General features: G+C 41.6%; 1 protein-coding gene across 3 annotated transcripts in view; it reads right to left on the reverse strand.

Annotated features, from left to right (window-relative positions):
• The window catches only part of PLD5 (phospholipase D family member 5), a 170,411-nt gene that overhangs the window by 48,927 nt on the left and 98,036 nt on the right, over positions 1-23,448 (reverse strand). For all 3 annotated transcript variants that reach the window (XM_069852416.1, XM_069852418.1, XM_069852419.1), the window contains 2 exons: positions 22,345-22,513; positions 13,388-13,502 (listed from right to left, as the gene is read on the reverse strand). In XM_069852416.1, coding sequence (XP_069708517.1) covers positions 13,388-13,502; positions 22,345-22,513 — 284 coding nt within the window. The remainder of the gene's footprint in view (positions 1-13,387; positions 13,503-22,344; positions 22,514-23,448) is intronic.

Here is a 23,448-nt window from a genome sequence, read left to right on the forward strand (position 1 = left end):
TATGAGGTAAGAAACAAAATAAGATCTTTCATCTTAGAATTTGCTTTAAGATTACTTGTCACAGGTTGAAAGCTGTTGAGGAAATATCAGAAAATACACTGCAGCAGCAACTAATAAAATCTAAACCAAAGTATGCATCTACTCTGTTATGGGTGCCCAAGGAATACCAAATCATAATATAAAAGGAACAAGGCCTGATTAATAATAAATAAAACCAGAAAAGTTAATTTAAAATCAGATGTCAAAAGCCTTGCCTATACAATTTTCATTAGCTGCCTTTTGAACACTCATTTTAAAGTATGGCTTATCCAGAGTTTTAGAAAAAAGTCAACATTTAAAATCTGAAAGGAATGGAAGATGGAATTTATGCCCCTCTGTTCACATCCACCTTTGTTTAACTCTGTGAAACTCAGATCCAAATTATTTGCTTTCTTCAGAAGGACTCATCTCTAGTTTACTGGTCCTCTTAAAGGATCCTGCTTACTTGTTCCGACAAATCATTGGGAAAAATTAGTCTATTTTCAGTACCGCTGAATTCCAAAACAGAAGGAGTTTATGCCATCTTCAATACTCCTCCCTCTCATGCAGTCTTGGAGAATCCAGTTTAGGAATGACTGATAAAGAAATTAATGTACCTACAAATCTATACAATGCCTTACATAAAACCATCACCTGAACTTCAGCTCTCAAGAGCACTCTGTACAATTCTATGAAACATGTATCAGATATTATGTCTATAGTACACTGGGCAAAAACTGGCAATCTGGACAGGCAGGCATCTCTTAAAGACACAGCTTCAGAATTCCAGTTTCCCATTGTATGAATGGGGTGTATTTTCTTTTTAGCCTTTGCAGTGCTTTTACACTGATTCTCAATATTATCTTCACACAAAGAGGAATTAAAGTCTTGCATAGAAACACAGAAAATCCCAGATTAGGAGGCTCCTCAAAGATCACATGGCCAAATCTTCTGCGGGAAAGAGAGCCTTATATGAGATTATCTAGCAGCTTGTCTAGTCACATCTTGAAAACCTCCAGCGATGGGGACTCAACCATGTCCCTGGGGAGGTTGTTCCAGTGAATAGTTGTCCTTGTAAAAAAAAATTTGTTTCTTATGTTGAGATATATGTACCTTAACACATAACTTCATGTTCTCCTTCCAAATCATCATGGAACTATTAAAACCAGCTCTGAAAACAATCTAGACATTTCCCAAGTGCTGGTCAAATACTTATGACACAACTCCTCACAGGGCCTTTTCTACTTTCTTCTTAAAATTGTCAGTGATAGATCTTTCATAATCTGTTCAAATAATCTGTCCACTGTCCCCATATTTGGAACATTTCTTTAATACTAAACCCAAGTATTCTGCGCTGAATATAAATAAAAATCATCACAGTTTACCCTACCGACAGCTTTCACAAAAACTCAATCTGCCCATAAGCCAAACATGTTTTAGGCCCCGAGAGACTCATCAGGAAATGCCTGGTCTTACTCCTACAGCTTTACCTTTTCCAAAGAATCATAGAATAACCAGGTTGGAAGAGACCTACCAGATCATCGAGTCCAACCATTCCTATCAATCACTAAACCATGCCCCTTAGCACCTCGTCCACCCGTGCCTTAAACACCTCCAGGGAAGGGTACTCAACCACCTCCCTGGGCAGCCTGTTCCAGTGCCCAATGACCCTTTCTATGAAATATTTTTTCCTAATGTCCAGACTAAACCTCCCCTGGCGGAGCTTGAGGCCATTCCCTCTTGTCCTGTCCCCTGTCACTTGGGAGAAGAGGCCAGCACCCTCCTCTCTACAACGTCCTTTCAGGTAGTTGTAGAGAGCAATGAGGTCACCCCTCAGCCTCCTCTTCTCCAGGCTAAACAACCCCAGTTCCCTCAGCCGTTCCTCATAAGGCCTGTTTCTCCAGCCCCTTCACCAACTTTGTTGCTCTTCTCTGGACTCGTTCCAGAGCCTCAACATCCTTCTTGTGGTGAGGAGCCCAGAACTGAACACAGGATTCAAGGAGCGGTCTCACCAGTGCCGAGTACAGAGGGAGAATAACCTCCCTGGACCTGCTGGTCACATCGTTTCTGATACAAGCCAAGATGCCATTGGCCTTCTTGGCCACCTGCACACACTGCTGGCTCATGTTCAGTCGCTGTCAACCAACACCCCCAGGTCCCTCTCCTCCAGGCAGCTTTCTAGCCAGACTTCTCCTAGTCTGTAGCACTGCATAGGGTTGTTGTGCCCCAAGTGCAGGATCTGGCACTTGGCCTTGTTAAACCTCATGCCGTTGGACTCAGCCCAGCGGTCCAGCCTGTTCAGATTCCTTTGCAGAGCCTCCCTACCCTCCAGCAGATCGACACTTTCACCCAGCTTAGTGTCATTCACAAACTTGCTAAGGGTGCACTTAATGCCTTCATCCAGGTCATTGATAAAGACATTGAACAGGGCTGGACCCAGCACTGAGCCCTGGGGAACCCCACTTGTCACTAGCCTCCAGCTGGATTTCACACCATTTCCCACCACTCTCTGGGCCCGGCCATCCAACCAGTTTTCCACCCAGGAGAGTGTGCGCCTGTCCAGCCCAGAGGCTGACAGTTTCTCAAGCAGAATGCTGTGAGAAACTGTGCCAAAGGCTTTACTGAAGTCCAGGAAGACCACATCCACAGCCTTTCCCTCATCCAGCAGCCGAGTCACTTTGTCATAGAAGGCGATCAGGTTAGTTTGGCAAGACCTGCCTTTTGTGAACCCATGTTGACTGGGCCTGATCACCCGGTTCTCTTGCATGTGCTTCATGATAGCGCTCAAGATCACCTGTTCCATGACTTTCCCTGGCACTGAGGTCAGACTGACTGGCCTGTAGTTCCCTGGATCCTCCCTGCGACGCTTCTTGTAGATGGGTACAACATCAGCCAGCCTCCAGTCCAGTGGAACTTCCCCAGTCTTCCAGGACTGTTGGAAGATGATGGAAAGGGGTTTAGCCAGCACATCTGCCAGCTCCTTCAATACCCTTGGATGAATCCCATCTGGCCCCATAGACTTGTGGGTGTCTGGTCAGGCTATCAAGGCTCTGACCACCTCCTCTTGGATCATGGGAGCCTCATTTTGCTCCTCTACCTCCTGGGTTTGTACACAGAGGGAACAACTTTCTTTACAATTAAAGACTGAGGCAAAGAAGGCATTAAGTACCTCAGCCTTTTCCTCATCCCCTGTCACTGTTGTTCCTTCTGCGTCCAATAGGGACTTCATGGTCTCCCTAGTCCTCCTTTTATTATTTATATATTTATAGAAAGATTTTTTGTTATCTTTCACTGACTTTGCCAATCTGATTTCTAGCTGAGCCCTAGCCCTTCTGATTTTTTTTCTACACAATCTCACTTCCCTCCTGTAGTCCACCCAAAAGGCCTGTCCCCTCTTCCACAGCCCATAAACGTTTCTCCTCTTCTTGATATCACTCAAGATCTCTCTGTTCAACCAAGCTGGTTTTCTCCCCTGCCAGCTTTTTTACTGGAACATGGGGATGGCTTTCTCCTGAGCTGCTAGGATTTCCTTTTTGAGGAGCTCCCAGCCCTCATGGGCTCCCTTGCCCTTAAGCCTCCCATGAGACTTTGCCAATCAGCCTTCTGAAGAGTTCAAAGTCTGCCCTCAGGAAATGTAATGCTACTGTCCTGCTAACCACCCTCTTCACTTCACCTAGAACAGAAAACCCTATCATCTCATGATCACTTTGTCCTAGGCGTCCACCTACTGCCACATCCCTCACAAGGCCTTCTCTGTTCACAAAGAGCAGGTCCAGGAGGGAACCCTCCCTTGTTGGTTCATTCAACAGCTGTGCAAGGAAGTTGTCTTCCACGCACTCCAGGAACCTCCTAGACTGCTTCCTTTCTGCTCTGTTGTACTTCCAGCAGATATCAGGAAGATTGAAGTCTCCCACAAGAACAAGAGGCATCGATCTAGAGGTTAACCCCAACTGTTTATAGAAGAGCTCATCAGCTGTTTCTCCTTGGATGGGTGATCTGTAACAGACTCCCATCACAAAATCTACCTTCTGGTGGGCTCCTCTGATTTTAACCCACAGGCACTCAATCTCCTCATCACCACAATCCAGCTCAACGGTATCCAAGTCCTCCCTTACAAAGAGGGCTACCCCGCCTCCTCTCCTACCCTTCCTATCTTGCCTGAAGAGTTTGCACCCCACCATAGCTGCACTCCAGTTATGTGAGTCGTCCCACCATATTTCCATGATGGCAATGACATCATAGCCTCCTTGCCCTATGACAGCTTCCAGCTCTTCCTTCTTATTCCCCATGCTGCGTGCATTGGTGTAAATGCACTTCAGCTGAGCTGCCGAGCCTTCAGCCCTCTTAGAGGGAACAGAGTTTATTCCCAATTGCCTGGTAACTGGAGTAGCTAGCTCCAGAGTGCCCGTATCTCCCTCACCACCCCCAGGTGTGTTCTCCCCCACTTTTTGTGTGGTGAGGTACTGGTGGTCACCCTCTCGGAATCACCATTGCCCCACGTCCATGCTTGTTCCTGTCTAGCCTGGTCTCAACCCCCTCCCCCTTCACATCTAGTTTAAAGCTCCATTTATGAGCTTAGCTAGGTTTTTAGCAAGGGCTTTAGCCCCCCTAGGAGACACACGTGTCCCATCCTTAGCAAGAAAGCCTGAGGGTGCGTGAGCCACCCCATGATCAAAGAAGCCAAAGCCCCTCTCCTCGCACCAGGCTCGGAGCCAGGCATTAATTGAATTCTTCCTGACTTCCAGCTCCTCTCTATTTAGCCTTGGGATGGAGCAGAATGCTATTTGTGCCCCAGAGCCCTCCATCATTTTCCCAATGGCCCTGAAGTCTTTCTTGATGGTTTTGGTCTTTCTGTTTACTAGATCATCGTTACCAGTTTGGACTACTATCAGAGGATAGTAGTCTGTCTCATGGACCAGGGAAGGAAGTTTTCTAGCTACCTCCTTCACTGATGCCCCCGGTAAGCAGCAGACCTCTCTGTGGAGTGGGTCCAGTCTGCAAATGGACCCCTCCGTTCCCTTCAGGAGGGAGTCCCCTACAACAATCACCCTCCTCTTCTTCTTGATGGAGGATGTTTTTATCTTTTTCTGAGGATGGTGCGGCCTTGGGAAGGATTCTAGGCTGTGGGAGCCATCATCCTCACCCTCAGGGTTGGATTCCACCTGCAGCACCTGGTACTTGTTCACCAGGGGGATCTGGGGTTTTGCTGTCTGGGTGAGGGGAGCAGGTTTCCTTCGTCTGGCAGGAACTTGCTGCCATTCCCCATCTCTTGTAACCCCAACCTTGCAGTTTGCAGATGGATGGTGTTTGGAGACACCAGCTCCAGCAGGCTGCTGAGTTAGTGAGAGGGCCCTGCTCCACTGGTTTATCTCCCTCTCACACTCCCTGATGGTTCTCAGCCTCTTTACCTCCTCGCTTAACTCCTCCACCATGTGAAGGAGTTCCCCCACTCACGCGCAGCTTTCACAAGTGAAGCCAGTAACAGAGGCACAAGCTGGTGTGGGAGGGGGGCACTGCCTGCAGCCCAGGGTCTGGGTAGCTGCATACACCCACTGTGGCTCTGTCTGGGTGGCAGCATCCATCCTGCCTGCTGCAGCACATGGAGCAGCTTTAATCTTCTGCCGGATGGCCACCATGGTCTTCGGTGTTTTCTGTCTAGTCTCTAGGTCCTCTCTGCACCCTGCCCGCTCAAACTGCCGCTCAAACTGCCCCGCACCCCTTTGCCACACTCCTCTTCGCCGTGCTCCAGGTCGCGGTGCTCCCAGGGGGAGAGAGAATGACAGTTTCTCCCAAAGGGTGAACTTCACATTCCTGCGGTTTGCAGTACACAAAGGCTCTAGCTTAAAAAAAAAAAGTGCTTAATGAAGTTTTATGAAGAGAAAATGAACTGATGTTCCCAGATGATCTCCATCTTTTTTACAATATAAGAGTTTTTCAGTTCTTCTATAATATGTTAAAAATGTGACATCTTTATCCATTCCCCCACAACTAAACAGGGAAAGGGAACATGACTGTGGCCAAAGGTAAGAACTCATACCCCACATGAGCATCCCCTGCTATGCAGTAGCCTGTGTGCCAAAGAAAAAAGGGCCGCAGGGAGGACCCAGGAAACTACAGGCCTGTCAGTCTGACCTCAGTGCCAGGGAAGGTCATGGAACAGGTGATCTTGAGTGCTATCATGAAGCACATGCAAGAGAACCGGGTGATCAGGCCCAGTCAACATGGGTTCACAAAAGGCAGGTCTTGCCAAACTAACCTGATCGCCTTCTATGACAAAGTGACCCGGCTGCTGGACGAGGGAAAGGCTGTGGATGTGGTCTTCCTGGACTTCAGCAAAGCCTTTGACACAGTTTCCCACAGCGTTCTGCTTGAGAAACTGTCAGCCTCTGGGCTGGACAGGCGCACGCTCTCCTGGGTGGAAAACTGGTTGGATGGCCGGGCCCAGAGAGTGGTGGGAAATGGTGTGAAATCCAGCTGGAGGCCAGTGACAAGTGGGGTTCCCCAGGGCTCAGTGCTGGGTCCAGCCCTGTTCAATGTCTTCATCAATGACCTGGATGAAGGCATCGAATGCACCCTTAGCAAGTTTGCGGACGACACTAAGCTGGGTGGAAGTGTTGATCTGCTGGAGGGAAGGGAGGCTCTGCAAAGGGATCTGAACAGGCTGGACCGCTGGGCAGAGTCCAATGGCATGAGGTTTAACAAGGCCAAATGCCGGGTCCTTCACTTGGGGCACAACAACCCTATGCAGTACTACAGACTAGGAGAAGTCTGTCTAGAAAGCTGCCTGGAGGAGAGGGACCTGGGGGTGTTGGTTGACAGCCGACTGAATATGAGCCAGCAGTGTGCCCAGGTGGCCAAGAAGGCCAATGGCATCTTGGCTTGTATCAGAAACGGCGTGACCAGCAGGTCCAGGGAGGTTATCTTCCCTCTGTACTCGGCACTGGTGAGACCGCTCCTCGAATACTGTGTTCAGTTCTGGGCTCCTCACCACAAGAAGGATGTTGAGGCTCTGGAGAGAGTACAGAGAAGAGCAACAAAGCTGGTGAAAGGGCTGGAGAACAGGCCTTATGAGGAGTGGCTGAGAGAGCTGGGATTGTTTAGCCTGGAGAAGAGGAGGCTGAGGGGTGACCTCATTGCTCTCTACAACTACCTGAAAGGACGTTGTAGAGAGGAGGGTGCTGGCCTCTTCTCCCAAGTGACAGGGGACAGGACAAGAGGGAATGGCCTCAAGCTCCGACAGGGGAGGTTTAGGCTAGACGTTAGGAAAAAATTCTTTACAGAAAGGGTCATTGGGCACTGGAACAGGCTGCCCAGGGATGTGGTTGAGTCACCTTCCCTGGAGGTGTTTAAGGCACGGGTGGACGAGGTGCTGAGGGATATGGTTTAGTGTTTGGTAGGAACGGTTGGACTCGGTGATCCGGTGGGTCTCTTCCAACCTGGTTATTCTGTGATTCTGTGATTCTGTGAAACAAAAAAATATGGGACTAAAACCATTTAATCTGATAAATAAATCTTATTCACTATTGCTGTCCATTGTGCAACAATTTCATTAAAACAAAACCACTAAGAGTTTATTACATGAACTGAGCTTTTTGTTGCCATGGCAGATTAAGCCTGTGTAAACCAGGCTCCACCTCCTGTGTCAACCCCACCTATGTGTGTCCTACCTTTGCATTGTACTCACCATTTAATCCTGTGAGACCATACACTGTCTGATGCAGAAATCTAACACAAATGGCAATTAAGGCAGCCAACAAAATAGCAGTCTGTAGCTAAATCAGCTCCCTGAACTGTCTTACTACATGATCACTGGTGCAAAGAAGCAGCCAGGGACAACATATGGTGGGGAGGCAAAAAGGAGGTTGGGATCATGCAGCTGCCCAGATATAAACATTTAAATTGTCATGAGATGGTATCTGTTAGCGTTTGTGATCTAAAGGGCACAAACAAAAGCATAAAAAATTTCTAGAGTGCCACTTTCTACTAATTTCTGTGTCTCCCTGCAATAACAATTTTTCAGTCTCACCATTTTGATTGTATCTGGTTAACTGAGAGCGTAATCCTGGGCAAATGTGCATGAACTGCTCAGTGAGTAACAGCTACACAGTGATCTAATTATCAGAAACAGCCATGGCACAAAAACTTTCTATTATTCTCCAGTTTCATTGCTAATATTCAGTATCTATTAGTAGAGCTGATTTTTATTTTTTAAATCACACTGACATGGACAGACTCCTCTTTTCATATCTGCCTCAATCAGCACTGACAAAACAAAAACAATTTCTTGCAAATATATTAAAAATGACTCATGAAAAGGGAGTACCGGGAAAAAAGCAAATAGAAAAGGAATGACGCGAAGCAAATTGAAGACAGGAAATCCACTGGCATTTCTTAAAAAGCATTAACACTGTCAGCTAAAATAAGGTCACAATTAATAAGGGATTCAGATTCTGTACACGTAAGAAATGATACAACAACCTGCTAATCGGAGACAATGCTATTCAAATGTTACTGAGGAACAAAGACCGGTACATAATTATGTGCAAGGAGTGGGAGAGTTACAAGAAATGTTTTAATCTAGTAGACTGAACTACAGCTGAGATAAGGCTAAAACAATAACCTTGAAAACAAGCATTAATAAGCTACTGTCACAGCACAAGGAGGATAAAGAAGAACATGTTTGTTTACACAGTGAGTGAAATAGTGCTTAGAGGCAGACCTATCTTTCACAAGACCGGCATATACATATGTGCATAGTATTTGTATACATAAGTGAAAATGAAATATAGCTTTAACATTAACAATAGAGAAGCAAGACTTCATGCTCTAGGACTGCATAACACAAAAAATACTATCATAGTTTATAGCCTGTTTAGTAATAATTTTGAAAACATGAGCTGGGAGAACTTACATTTTTTAAAATTACTAACATACTTTTTTTTAATTAAACTATAGAAAACAAATGGTCAGATCTAGCTTGTGGTGCCTGTGCTGCCATTAATCATCACTAGTTGTTGCTGAGACACAGAAACAGCAAGTGACCTCACCTAACAGTGATGTTGTAAAGAAATTCATTAATACTGTACTTGCAGAGCACTCAGACACCACAGAGAGAAGCAGCATGGAAAAGCCTATGAGGAAATTAATCATTTGCATTCAGTGCAGTATCTGGCAGACGTGCAATAAAGAATGTCTGGAGACATACATTAAATATGAAGATAATAAAAGATTTTAGCCATTACGAGCAGAAATAATATCCCCTGAATGAGCATCATCTGCCTACAATATTAAGTGTTTGACATAGTCTCATTCAATACAAGGGAAAAACTTCTAATTAACATGGTAAGATCATAGCAAGAACCAGCTAGGTATTCTGTTCAAAATACAGAAAACTATAATAGCAAAATCTGATAATGTAAAAGTCTATTGTAAATATATGCTCTGTGACTAGTATTTCCTCATTTCCACATACTTAATTTTTGCAAATAAATAACAATCCCATGGTGTAGCAATTGTACACATACATTTTCTCAGCACTCAGAGGCTTCTGTCACCACAGCTCTAGCTGTGTTGGGTGTTAGCAGCGTAAATCAATCCATGTTTCATGCAGCAGCCGCTCGAATACTTCTGTGCTCAAGCTACCTTGTTTTATAGCTAGCTAATGTGAGTCAGGAGAGCAAAGACACGTCAAGAAAAGGCTTAACAGTGGTGACAAACCTGCAGATTCACAGCTAGCTCATATATCTGTACTAACACTGCAACCGTAAATTAGTAATCGTATTTTACTCTACATCAGCTCAGTTCTGCACTGCTGTCCTTAAGTTACGCTTTACCCTACCCCATCCACTAAAATCTGAAGTTAGTTTTCAACTTTCTCCTCTGTTAATCAGTAGGAACGGCTGCTAGAGAGGAACAACGTGTAGGGAGGACTCTAGGATGCACATCTGGGTTGGAAAAGGTCTATGAAAGCTGCTTTCTACAGTACTTCAGAAGTGGGAAGAAAAGGAAAGGGGGCTCCATGCATGCCTGTCTAGAAAAACAAAAGATGTGCTAGAATAAGTTGGCTGGCAGAAATAGTCTCAACATCTGTGTGAGATGCAGCAGTGCTGTAACATATCATAGTTCCTAGTACACAAAACATCCCACTGCATGAGACAATATGGATGACCAAGTATAGTTCATCAAGAAATCATGTATAAACCCATAACACTGTGTCAAGACTAAAGCTTTTACCTAGGCTGCTTAAGTCAGAAACAGCACACTACCTGAAGATGTAGCATGAGATAGATAACCACAGAAACTGCAGCATCCCTAAAGATTCCTGGGACAGCATATTAACAAGCATATCCTGGGGCTGACACTCAAATTATCACTCATCTTAATCCCAAGAACCAGCTTGCATGGCTTGGTGGCACGGCTCACAGTCTCTGATCACCCAGTCTGCTTAAAAGAAAGACAGGAATCTTCCACCTTCTCTGTGGAACAGCAACCGTCTCTCACATTTAGGAAGATAGACATTCTTGCATACCATAACACTCTTGCACACAATCTGCCTTGGGAAGAAGATGCTACAGTCTATGCTTACACAGCAAGGCGAAGGCAGTCTTAGGAATACATGAAACTCCCAGAGCCCCACAGGCTACGTACGTGCTTTCTCTCCACGCTACTGCCCATGGCTCAGACTCCATGCATATTTGCTGCTTAAGAACAATCAGATCTGCTTATTAGCTGGTGAAACACAGACCAATGCTTGAACCCTCCTCTGCCTAATTGAGACAGACACCAGAAGTCAGAGTGTGGGCCTGTTCAGTCAGATGTATGCCGGTTCTCCATCTTGAGAAGCTTCAAAACTTGGCTGAGCCAGTGATATATTTACTTCTTTCTTTCTCAAAAGAGGAGCATTTTTATTAGAAAACATACTTTCCAAGACAAATTTGAACAGTTAGAGAGAAAAAAAAAAGAATAGTTTATTCTCATGAATAAACGTATCAAAATGATGCACAGTTCCCTTTCCAGGATCAATTCTGATTAATTTCTGAGGATGCAGGTGGCCAGTATCTCACAAGTGAAGAGATTAGTAATTTTAGTAGACAGATCTTACAGGATAACAGAAAAGCTTAATGATATGTTTGTTTTCAGGTAAGAAAATTGTAGTAGGTAACGGTGATTTTTTTCTCCAGTAGACATAGAAAAGGCTAATATACGTATGTTTTCCATTTACTGTGTTATTAATATTATTGAACCAACGATAGTTGGGGTGGACTTTTCTTTCTAAACTACCCTACCAGTTAGCTTCTATTTGACACTAGCAGGACATGCTATGAATCTCCTGTTCATATAAGATCACCTCTTCTCAACATAAAATTAAGAGAACTAAATGTGATCAATGTTAAAACTAACCTATTTCTTTTCAGGAAAGCAGAACCAAATAAAGATTTACAGACTTGGAGATAAAAAAAACAAACAACAAACCTACATACAGGTGAAAGACTTGTGAGAGAGCTGGCAATCACCACATCACAATCAAGACACTCTAACAAAAATATCAGAATTTGTAAAAATAAGTAAACCAAAACACAAAATGAGAAGAAAAATATTCATAGTGAGAAAATAAAAAAGTTATAATATTGATCTTTGACAAAGGTCAACAGTACACAAAGATATCTATAGTTACAGTGTTCAAAGATGATGATAGCAAAACTCACAAGAATTACTACATAAAAAAGTGACTTTATCTGATTCTATATAGCTCAAGGTACTCAGATTGACTACTTCATTCGAATACCTTAAAATTTTCCGTCTTAGAAATCTGAAGAAGGCATAGGGGAATCTGAAGCTAGTAAAATTGTAAAAGCCTATGTTCTGTTTGTTCAAAAAGCTCACGTCTGACTAATTCCCACATAAACTGAAGGAAGTGTTAATGACAAACATCACTCCCTTTTCTAGCTGAAACCCTTGCTCATTTTTTTTTATTTTTTATTATTTTCTTTTCTTTTTTTTTTTGAAAGAGGGTAGTTTCTGATATTGGCTATTCTCAGTAAATCATAACTAAAATATCACTTGCCAGGTACATCAATATAAATGTATGGACCCTACCTCTCATCTCCTCTGACTCGTGGAAATTTGGGACAGGAACCACAGGGAAAAGAAACCGCTTTTTCAAAGACAGCTTTACTGTCACTGATATTAAAATACCTATTTCTTTTTTCCAGCAAATCAGAAAGATAAATCCTTACTTCACAGATGTCTGACAAAATTGATGTATTCTTCCTGGTTATCAAAGGATCAATATCACTTTGTTACGTAACAGAAATAATCAAAACCCTGGAACAGGCAGTGTTGTGAAATGACAAGTCTCTATAGTTATTACATTTAAATAACATGCCAGTCTTAATCTCTTTAAAGGACCAGGACTTCCATTAGTAATTTTCTTCCACTTTCACAGTCAGAAGATTACAAGGAATTTTAATAAATACTGATTTTTTTTTGTTGGGAAAGTGCATTCTTTATTCTTTTAACATAATGTGCCCATTTATGGTGAGTGCTGCTACACATAACAATTGCTTTGCTTAATTAATTTTTCATAATTCCCTTTGTGATCCATAGAGTCATCTGTGTCAAAGAAGATCACCATCAAAATATATAGGTTCTTATTGCCCCTTAGAAAAAATGTATCCTACTCTTAAAATCTTACTTTTATAAGATTATAGGGATAATTAGCATATTATTATTCAGGAGAAGTGCTTGTGAGATTGTTAAAACTCCTAAGAGATTCTAAGTCCTTTCAGTATTTCTTAAAGTCTCTTTGGTATTTTTCCACACCATTTTACACAAAGCAAGTTTAATCATTTAGTGTCAGTGTGCACCCCCTCCTTGAACAGGAATTTTAAGCCTCAAAACAATGATTACAAAGGCAGGCATTCAATAAATACATGTAGCCCAGAAAACTTAGTCAATTGGCTAAATATACCTGATGTCTATTTTCCAGTGCTTCAGAATCATCAGTACCATCCACATGTTTTTCTTAATTTCTTTTGCCATCAGTGTAAAAAGGAAATTATCTTGTCCCACAAGGTATGACAGCAGTCTCTCAGGTTACCTTGCCTACTATTAGAATAGCTCTAATGAGTTTAAACTATCTAATTACTGTACAACCTTTTTGACCACTTGCAAACAACAAACATCTACTCAGACTACAGTAAATGTTTCAGATTTCTGATAACTACGAACAAGAGAAGGCTGAAGGACTACAGAGTAACAGTGCTAAACTGACAGCATGCATTTTTATACACAACTGAACCGGCATTTTAAGTAAAAGGAACATTATGTAGGAGTCAATGGCATAACAGTATAAAGACCTTGGTCTTACCCTTTGTTTTCAAGTCGTTTAATACCTTTGATTCCACGGGCAGTATATCACTCACTAGTTTTATCTCAACATTTCGGGATGCCAGTTCAAGTAATTTTTCAAAAAGACGCTGACCCTAGGAAGAACATTAAAGGAAAGCAGAAGATGTAAGACACAGAATTATTAAAACAGCATATCAATAAATAAAAGATGCATATTAAAACAAAAACACATTGCACAACTACTGTGTAAATATGTTCTAGAAGTGGTTAAATCTATGCTAAAGTTCAGCAACTCAGCCTTTTTTTTAGAGAAATGCTGTTTTGAAGGCCAAACGTCCTTCTTCCTTTTCCCAGATTGTACAATACTATTAGTTACCAGATACCAGATACTTGTTAAAATAGAAATCAAGACATGTTTCACGTGAAAAAAAAAATTTTATATCATCGCATTTTGCAAGATCCAAGAAACAAAAACAGTAAGCCTGCCTTTAATGTTCAGATTCAATATTTAACCTTATGAAAGATGCTTAGTTAGATGCATCTAACCGCACAATGTCAATCATAAAATATTCATTGTTCCACTACTGTGCTGTGTTACTCCAACCATAGTTAAAGCCTGTTTCCTTACTGCTATTCTAGCTTACTATAGCAGACACCAGTTAGAATTAGCAGTTAAATACACAAAAAAAATTGAGTTTAATCAGGTAACAAAGTGCTTGCCCTACCTACACAGCTTACTTTAGATTCAGTATAACGCTGGGCCCAAGGTAAAGCTAAAACAAAAAAGCAACAGCAATATCAACTTTCAAACAAGTAAAATATAAATCTTTCCACAGAACCTCATTAGACAATTCTCTGTACAAAGTGTTACGCTAAAAATCTTTAAACAATCATTCTATTCTACAAAACTAGATGATGCAAAAGCAGTTTGGGAAGATGCAATCAGACACAGCATGGACTACTGAAACTCCCATGCTGAACCCAGAAGCAGCAAACAGTGAAGAGCCATCCTTTGCCCTGTAATTGCCTGCACAAACTGTCACCTTGAGCCTTGCAGGGACTCAAGCATTAAGCAGTCACAGAAAGTAACTCTTCATCCTCTCCACGGTACAGAGCTATTGTTTTTAATATTCACTTATTTTGAATGCATGTGGCAAACTAAGAATACCCACCTTCCTAAAAATAGCTTTCTCAAAATTGCAGAGTAACCAGAGACCACAATGGAAACACAGAAATATTGTTTGTATTTTACTTCTGTAAGATAGGTCTGCTTGCTCATTGAAACCCACAGCATAGCTCCCCGCTCACTCTAGGGCTCAGAGGAATCAAGTACTCAACAAGGTACTGCCATAACAAAAGCATCAGACAACAGCTAACAGAACAGGAAAACAAAACCATGCTTTGCATGAAGCTCCAAATGCTTCTTAGATTCAGCATTTCTTGAGGTGAGTAGGTAGTTCTATACAAAATAAATAAAACTCATGATTTAACTTGCATACATAGAAGCCCTCACTGCGTTGTAGTGCAAGTCAAGAAGTGTCTTTCCCTCACATTCATCATGCAGCTAAAAGGATCCTTAATTCTTACATCAGTAGTTGTGTTGGTTTTTTTCAAGGAAAAGAGGCATGGCTTGAATGACATAAATAAACTAAATATTTTTTATAAATATATATGTAGAAAGTGGTATTCAGATAGGTTCTATGACTTGATTTAATTTATGAGGTAGAAAGAGAAACGGGCATGTGGGTTTTGTTTGGATTATCTGTATAAACTGATTTTGACTAGAAGCATAGTAGAAAGCTGTAGCATACAAAAAAACCCATTAAAAAAGTATTAATAAATTTGATGTAGAAGTGATTTGCATTATCAAAATGAATTAATGCGTTAACTCTTCTGCTAAATAAATGCTTAGAAATTTACTGTCTAAAGCCAATACAGTAATTTGTTTCAGGGGATGGTTCTTTACATTTTTTACTCCAAGGTAAATTATTTTTGGACATTACTGCCTGCATAAAATTTTGGACACTTCTACATGCATAAGATTTTATTTACATATGATTTACAAAAGCTTTGACAAATGGTGAAACACTGGAACAGTTAGCCCAGAGAGGTGGTAGATGCCCCATCCCGGGAAACATCCTAGGTAAGGACGGGCAGGGCTCTGAGCAACGTGATCTAGTTGAAGACATCCCTGCTATCTGCAAGGGCGTTGGAATAGATGACCTTTAAAATTCTCTTCCAACCAAAACTCAGTCTATGAGAAGGGTCACAGGGAGGATCCAGGGAACTACAGGCCAGTCAGTCTGACCTCAGTGCCAGGGAAAGTCATGGAGCAGGTGATCTTGAGTGCTATCGTGAAGCACATGCAAGAGAACCGGGTGATCAGGCCCAGTCAACATGGGTTCACAAAAGGCAGGTCTTGCCAAACTAACCTGATCGCCTTCTGTGATAAAGTGACTCTGCTGCTGGATGAGGGAAAGGCTGTGGATGTGGTCTTCCTGGACTTCAGTAAAGCCTTTGGCACAGTTTCTCACAGCATTCTGCTTCGGAAACTGTCAGCCTCTGGCCTGGACAGGCGCACACTCTCCTGGGTGGAAAACTGGTTGGATGGCCGGGCCCAGAGAGTGGTGGGAAATGGTGTGAAATCCAGCTGGAGGCCAGTGACAAGTGGGGTTCCCCAGGGCTCAGTGCTGGGTCCAGCCCTGTTCAACATCTTTATCAATGACCTGGATGAAGACATTGAGTGCACCCTTAGCAAGTTTGTGAATGACACTAAGCTGGGTGGAAGTGTTGATCTGCTGGAGGGCAGGGAGGCTCTGCAAAGGGATCTGAACAGGCTGGACCGCTGGGCAGAGTCAAATGGCATAAGGTTTAACAAGGCCAAATGCCGGGTCCTTCACTTGGGGCACAACAACCCTATGCAGTGCTACAGACTAGGAGAAGTCTGGCTAGAAAGCTGCCCGGAGGAGAGGGACCTGGGGGTGTTGGTTGACAGCCGACTGAACATGAGCCAGCAGTGTGCCCAGGTGGCCAAGAAGGCCAATGGCATCTTGGCTTGTATCAGAAACGGTGTGACCAGCAGGTCCAGGGAGGTTATTCTCCCTCTGTACTTGGCACTGGTGAGATCGCACCTCAAATACCGTGTTCTCTTCTGGGACCCCACCACAAGAAGGATGTTGAGGCTCTGGAGAGAGTCCAGAGAAGAGCAACAAACCTGGTGAGGGGGCTGGAGAACAAGTCTTATGAGAAGCGGCTGAGAGAGCTGGGGTTGTTTAGCCTGGAGAAGAGGAGGCTGAGGGGAGACCTTATTGCTCTCTATAACTACCTGAAAGGAGGTTGTAGAGAGGAAGGTGCTGGCCTCTTCTCCCAAGTGACAGGGGACAGGCCGAGGGGGAATGGCCTCAAGTTCTGCCAGGGGAGGTTCAGGCTTGGCACCAGGAAAAAATATTTCACAGAAAGGGTCATTGGGCACTGGAACAGGCTACCCAGGGAGGTGGTTGAGTCACCATCCCTGGAGGTGTTTAAAAGACAGCTGGATGAGGCGCTGAGGGGCATGGTTTAGTGACTGATAGGAATGGTTGGACTCGGTGATCCAGTGGGTTCTTTCCAACCTGGTGATTCTATGAAAACCACTCTATGATTCTATGAATTTTCTGTATTAATTTTAGTTTGGATAAAAAGAACATGGCAGGGGTTCCCGAGCTTTACCTGATCTTATTATGCCTTAATGTGACCAGGACAGGGTCCCTGATGGATCAGCTGGCTATCTCTTACAGGCTATGCTGCCAGCTGAACATCCCATCCCATGGGTGGATAGGTCACTTGGAGCGCACCCCTGCATTCCAATGAAACATCTCCTCTGCAAATACATCTCTGTTCCCATCAGGGACACCACAAATCGTGCATTTATAGTATCCGTTTTTTGATCAATTACAGGCGAAACCTCAAATTGATAAAACATTTAAAGCATCTTTAAATAATGACGATTAATATGAGGAGTGCTCTCACCACAAATATATTTCTGTAGGTATACAGAAACACCACCCATTGCCAGATGGGAAAGAAGTCCCTCTGTCTCCATCTCCCATTGCATTATCACTTAGCAGGCATTCATGCACTCATCAAGGCTTAGTCTAGACACTCTAAACAACTACAAGAAACTCACAACTTGTTTTTAAAAACTGGTACATACTGTAGTAAAGTACTAAAAATTCTTCCTTCATTGTTGAAGGATCTCGTCTTCTTCGCCATCAATATTAATTTGAAACTTAGTTTCTATACTGACATGTTTACTTGCAATTTTACTGTTTTGCTCTATGAAAAGGAAAAAAGACAGGACAGAAGGTCTGAAGAGGTTTGTCACTGTTGTCAGCACATTTGAAATGCTTCTGTTGAATACAAACTTTCGTGCTGTCATTTAGACCACATTTCTTCCGCAAGACAACACCAGGCTGCTGCATGACTATGTGACAGTGATCAGATTTCCATATACTCAGTTTGTGAGGACTGAGAAATAGTAGCAGCCAAGTGCTATGAAACTGCAGTATGCTTCCTTTTACCACGTCAGCTTTTTAACAAACAATACTACTAGAAACCCGCCTATCTTGACAAGATATTCTCTTACACTTTTCACAGGGCTGTTTCAAATAACTGACTGAAAGTGACAAAACAGGATGTAAAAAGTATTTATCATACGAATGAAATGACATTCTCATGGTAGCTTTAAACTACCATACAACTGAAACATCAATGCAAACTGTACCTGCCACAGCCACCTGGTGAAGTTTTTAAAAAAGAGAGTTATCACTGCCAAAAGGCCCTGAAATTGTCGCCAAAGCAATTTCTTAACAATCATTAGGCAGACTAATTCTAGCCTGGCTGATTTCCCCTGCCTGCTGTTGTCTTTATCAGCATGCGTTCCTCATTAAAAATAAAATAAGGGAGATATGCACATGAAAATGCTGTATTCATTGAAGTAGTCTAAAATGGAACTATTATACTCTTCAGTAACCTGGATTCCTGCGGTATAGACAATGCTTAACTTGTTACTTCCATAATTTTCTTCCAGATTTATTCTGTGTAAGTCTACCAATATTTTAAAAAGTTGTCCTATGACCAAGCCTCTGGGCGTATGTTATAATACTTTACTAAAAATCACAGCATGCTGGCAGAAACCGATAGAGCAAATAAATCAAGACAATCTAACTTTAACTTCAGCTATTTAATCCAGAACAGAGAAACTGAAATGGTCTGTTCAAATTCTCCTAGCAAAACAGCTAAAGAAAAGGGTGTGAATGTGCTTTCATTTCGAAAACTCTCCATCTTTTATTTCTTTTCCGTGCCTCAGTCTGTACCAGCTGCACTGGGGAAATGCCACCACCTCAAGAGGAGAGACATTTGTGTAAAGATTAGCTTACAGAAAAGGAAATAAACCACAATCTGCATAGCTGACTGTAGTTGATTTCTGTTGGTAGCTGTTAGGTTTGGAGATATGGTCTTTGTACTTAATTGCATTTTATATTAATTGTCAAGAAATGGTACTTAAGCTGTGGCACTAAGATTTTTTCTACCAAACAAATCAGGCAATGCATTTCTGAGTTACATTGTCAGAAATTTATTATAAAGCTGGACAGTTGGTTTATAGGAGACATTATCAGATGGAGTGGGAAACTTTTCCCCTCAAGCCATTTGGGAGCTGCAAAATAGGTAAACAGAGATTAAGTCAGAACCATCTAATTTTTGTGGGATCACTGTAAAAATCAGATGCAGATCTATCCATAAATCATCTTATGGTCATCCAAATAGCCATCCAGGGAGAACTGTCTCACAGGCAGGGCAATACAAAAAGCCATGATGCCATTAATTCTTATTTGCAAAACATCAAATGAAATCTGTGAGGAAGAAGTCACTCTAAATTAAAGTTCCTAAACATGAGATGAGCTAGAAGAAACAAGATGTGAAAATCATGAAATTGGCATGTTCTTATGTTCACTTCTCCACTCACTGCAAATGACTTAAAACCTATCGCAAAAACCGTGTTTCCATTTTCTCTGGTATCTCTAAAGATCATCGCCATATGAGGAGTCACATACCCATTCTACAAATATCTCAAAGCCTCTACATGACAACTACCCTGCTATCTCAAAAACGCACAGATGACAGTTGCCAAAACAGTTGATATTCTTCTGAATGAGAAAAGCAAATGTAGAACTATTTCTTTACTTGACTGCCTAAGCTGTGGAAGCACACAAAACACTGTAGCATCATGTGTTTGCATTTGGAGACTCCAATTTAGCAAGACTCAGGAACTCAGATCGCTGCGCACAGCAGCTGTGACCTGGACAGCTCAGTCAGCAAGGACTGTTTATTTAGATTTATAACAACAAAACATGGACAGGCAACTGTCAAGGACATTAGGTAACATACCCACAAACAAAAATAAAATCAAATACAGCAGGAAGTTCTTCAATTTTATATATGCACATGTACATACATATATAGGTATGTCCAATCTACATTTGGATAACATAGGCAATATGTATACTTACAGATGATACATGTATTTGGCATAGATATGTATGTGTTCATATTAAATTTCAGAATTTCCTGCAGTATTTTTCTTCAATACATACATTGGACATATGTGTGTGCATAAATGTATGCATGTGTCTAAGTAACTACATAAACACATATAAAGAGAACATAGCAAACCTTGTAAGGTTTAGCAATCTAGCCTACTAAGCTTTTCTCCTTCAAAAATTCACATCTCTTGAAGTGTTCTGGTTGAGACCCTTGAGTTGCAATATGCCTTGAATATTCATAAAATGGAAGTTGCTAGTTATAGAGCAGGATGTGGGCCCATATGGATTCTTGTTTATGTTCTTAGCTGCTCATAAAACAAGAAACATTCAAGGAACGAGTAGTATTTGCACACTAGGCACTGTACTACGTCGAAGTTTTGCATCTTACTCCCTTATCTTTCATGATGCTTCTGCTATTTTGTGCAAATTTCCCTGAAATCAAATTGCCAAGGCTCAAGGATATTCAACTTATACTTCAGACAATTACTAGATTACAATTAGTGAATTCCTCTAAAATTTCACTTTAATTTTACAAGTGGAGGAAGCAGATGTAACAGTACAAATCTTCTCCCCTCTCTTTCACACACTAAGCTTTGTGTATATTCTCCAGGGCAGTGATTGGCTAAGAAACACTGCCTCTTGGCAATTTCTTTAGCAATTAAACTGGCCTATAACAGTACAGCGTTTTAAGATGAATAGACAAGCTTGACAGAAAGATCTATCAGCTGTTCAGCCCACACTAGTGTACAAATGAGGAAATGACTGGAATATTAATTGCCTTTAAACAGAATTAATTACTCACTTTTGGAAGACTACTAGCAGGCAGAAATAGATAACTAGAATAGAGCATTATGAGAAATATTTCATTTTTCTGGTTTTAACAGCTCACTTGAGGATGAAAGAGCAAATACAGTTCTTGCATATCTCTTTCTCCTTTCCTTGCTCTGTCATTTGGCAATAACTTACAGTTTGTACTTTGCATGAGAATGTGGAACAGTCAATGGACTTGATGCTTAACTACAGAAATCCCAATTTCCAGTTTGCTAATTTTGTCCTCTCTTTTGCATTTGCTAGGCTCTGCTTGTTATGAAGCAAATGACATGTTGAATTTTTTTCAGACAAAAGATTTTTAAAAGATTCATGCACATACCAATTCATGCACATCCTAAAAACATCTAAGGCACCATTCTCTTTAAATTCATCTGCCTGAATGACAGTACATGGGTTTGAAGTTTCTTAGGCAATAAATTTAAATAAAGCTTAGCTGCATAATTACGTTGTAAAAAATCTCAATATTTTATACTCAATAAATTTATTCAAAAACTATATTCCAATATTTCTAAGCATTCTAAAGGGAAGGCTTTGCACTACATTTTCTATTTGGCTGCTCACCTCAGATTTTCCCTCTTTTAGATGGACAAACAGCAGATTTTTTCTGCAAAAAAGTCAGTGTATGCCATTCACTAGGCTATAGCATTTTTCAAAAGAAGTAGAATCCAGTTTATGACTTGAAAACACAGGCTATTTGCAGTACTATCTGTAGTTACTCAGAATATCAGTCTTTGCCTATCATCTACCGAAAGGCATTTTTTACTGCACTGCATCAACAGGACTAGAAAGGAGAGCAAAGAGTTTGTGACATAGTATAATAGAATTGATTCCTTACAGTTAACCAGCTGTCATTTTAACCCCATTTAATGTCAGCTAAGCCACTCCTTTCAGCAAAGAATCCATGTGGTGACAAGGAGATACTCTAAGCCTATCAATTCTTCGATATCTTAGCTTCAGAAGCAATACTAAGTGAAACCTTCTCTTACTATATTTCTAAGAGGATTCTCAAGAATGAAGTGTTTGTTGTCACAGCATCACTGTAATGCATGTCAGTCTCCTTCACTATGATTTATGATTTTTCCTTTTTCTCTTAATTGAGCACCACTGACTCCCAAGATTCATTTTGAAAATGTATGAGAAATCATCTGATACTGCATTGTTCTTTGCACGTCTAATTCTATCCACCTATTTGTCTACAGAATTAGTCCACGTGCATGCTCTTTTACTTCATCAGCCACACCAAATATAAATAAGCATATAGATTTATGGGTATTCCCAAATTATGGATGTATTAATATAGGCACAATTTTGCAGGTTTCTTAATGACATCCTTTCCTAAGATGGAAGTGATATGAATATGTGTCGGATGTGCTACCTAGTCCAAGTGTGCCACCACTCTCTGAAAACTATCGTAAGGCAGGAAAAACCCCATATGAAAATGTTTTTTTAGACTACTCAAACAATTAGGTCTGCTACAGGGAAGGGCTGCAGTGTCAAAAAATTAATAGTGAAACAACAAGAACAGATTGTTAGAGTCCCACCTTTTCATTAGGTTAGAACATACCTGGCATGCTGATGGATGACTGTGATTGAGGTCCCACTGGGAAGATACTATATCAACAGACTTTTCAGCCATATTAAGCAAATTCATCCAGCCTTGGAAAAGAGACAAATGGGATGGCGCACTGTCTGAGTAGTTGATCCCTTCAGGAATATTTTCCACAAGAGCAACCCTAAGAGCAGATAAGGAAAAAATAACCACTTAACAGAAGCACTTTTCTTTATTAAAAAGTTCCAGATTATAAAGAATGTCAGGTTCTGGGCCTGTGGTTCAACACCTGCTCCAGAGACTTTCAGAAGTGTGCCACCAGCAACTCACTCTGAAGTTGCTGCCATGCTCTGCACTTCCCAAAACAATAAAATGCAGAAATGACCTACTATGAATGCAGCAAAGTCAATTAAGGTTTAGAAGTTCTGCAAAATTAGCTCAAGCATGGAAAAGCTTGCTTATTATAATGCAGCAAGCGGGACCAGTTCTTAAGGTGAGGATGGAAAGAATCTCTTCTTGCTTTGCAACTCTCATCTTTGCATTTAGTTTCTTCTCTCTAAGCAAGGTGGCAAGACATATACTCTTTGGCATTCTCTTATGTCTGCCTTTATAGCTAACAGTCTATATATATTATATTGCAGTCTCTATGAATTCTCTGTTTCCACCTGCTCTAAGCTATCTAATTGTGCTTTTGTTTAAATAGTATAAGGATCTAACTGGGATCTAGTGGTTAAAAAAGAAGAATTATGCCTTTTCAATTCTTAGAATGGTTTGAGCTAGCAGGGACCTTAAAAATCATGTAGTTCCAAACCCCTGTCATGGGCAGGGACACCTTCCACCAGATCAGTTTGCTCAGATCTGGTCCTTTAACACCTCCAGGGCATCGATGACTTCTCTGGGCAACCTGTTCCAGTGTCTCACCACCCTCACAGTAAAAAATTTCTTGCTAATATCTGATCAAAATCTACCCTCTTTCAGCTTAAAAGCCTTACCCCTCCTCCTATCACTACACTTCCTGATAAAGAACCCCTCCCTATCCTTCCTGTAGGCCCCCTTTAAGTACTGGAAGGTTGTTACAAGGTCTCGGTGGAGCCTCCTCTTCTCTAGGCTGAACAAGTC

This window comes from Phaenicophaeus curvirostris, chromosome 2 (assembly GCF_032191515.1).
Source record: "Phaenicophaeus curvirostris isolate KB17595 chromosome 2, BPBGC_Pcur_1.0, whole genome shotgun sequence".
Classification (NCBI taxonomy): domain Eukaryota; kingdom Metazoa; phylum Chordata; class Aves; order Cuculiformes; family Cuculidae; genus Phaenicophaeus; species Phaenicophaeus curvirostris.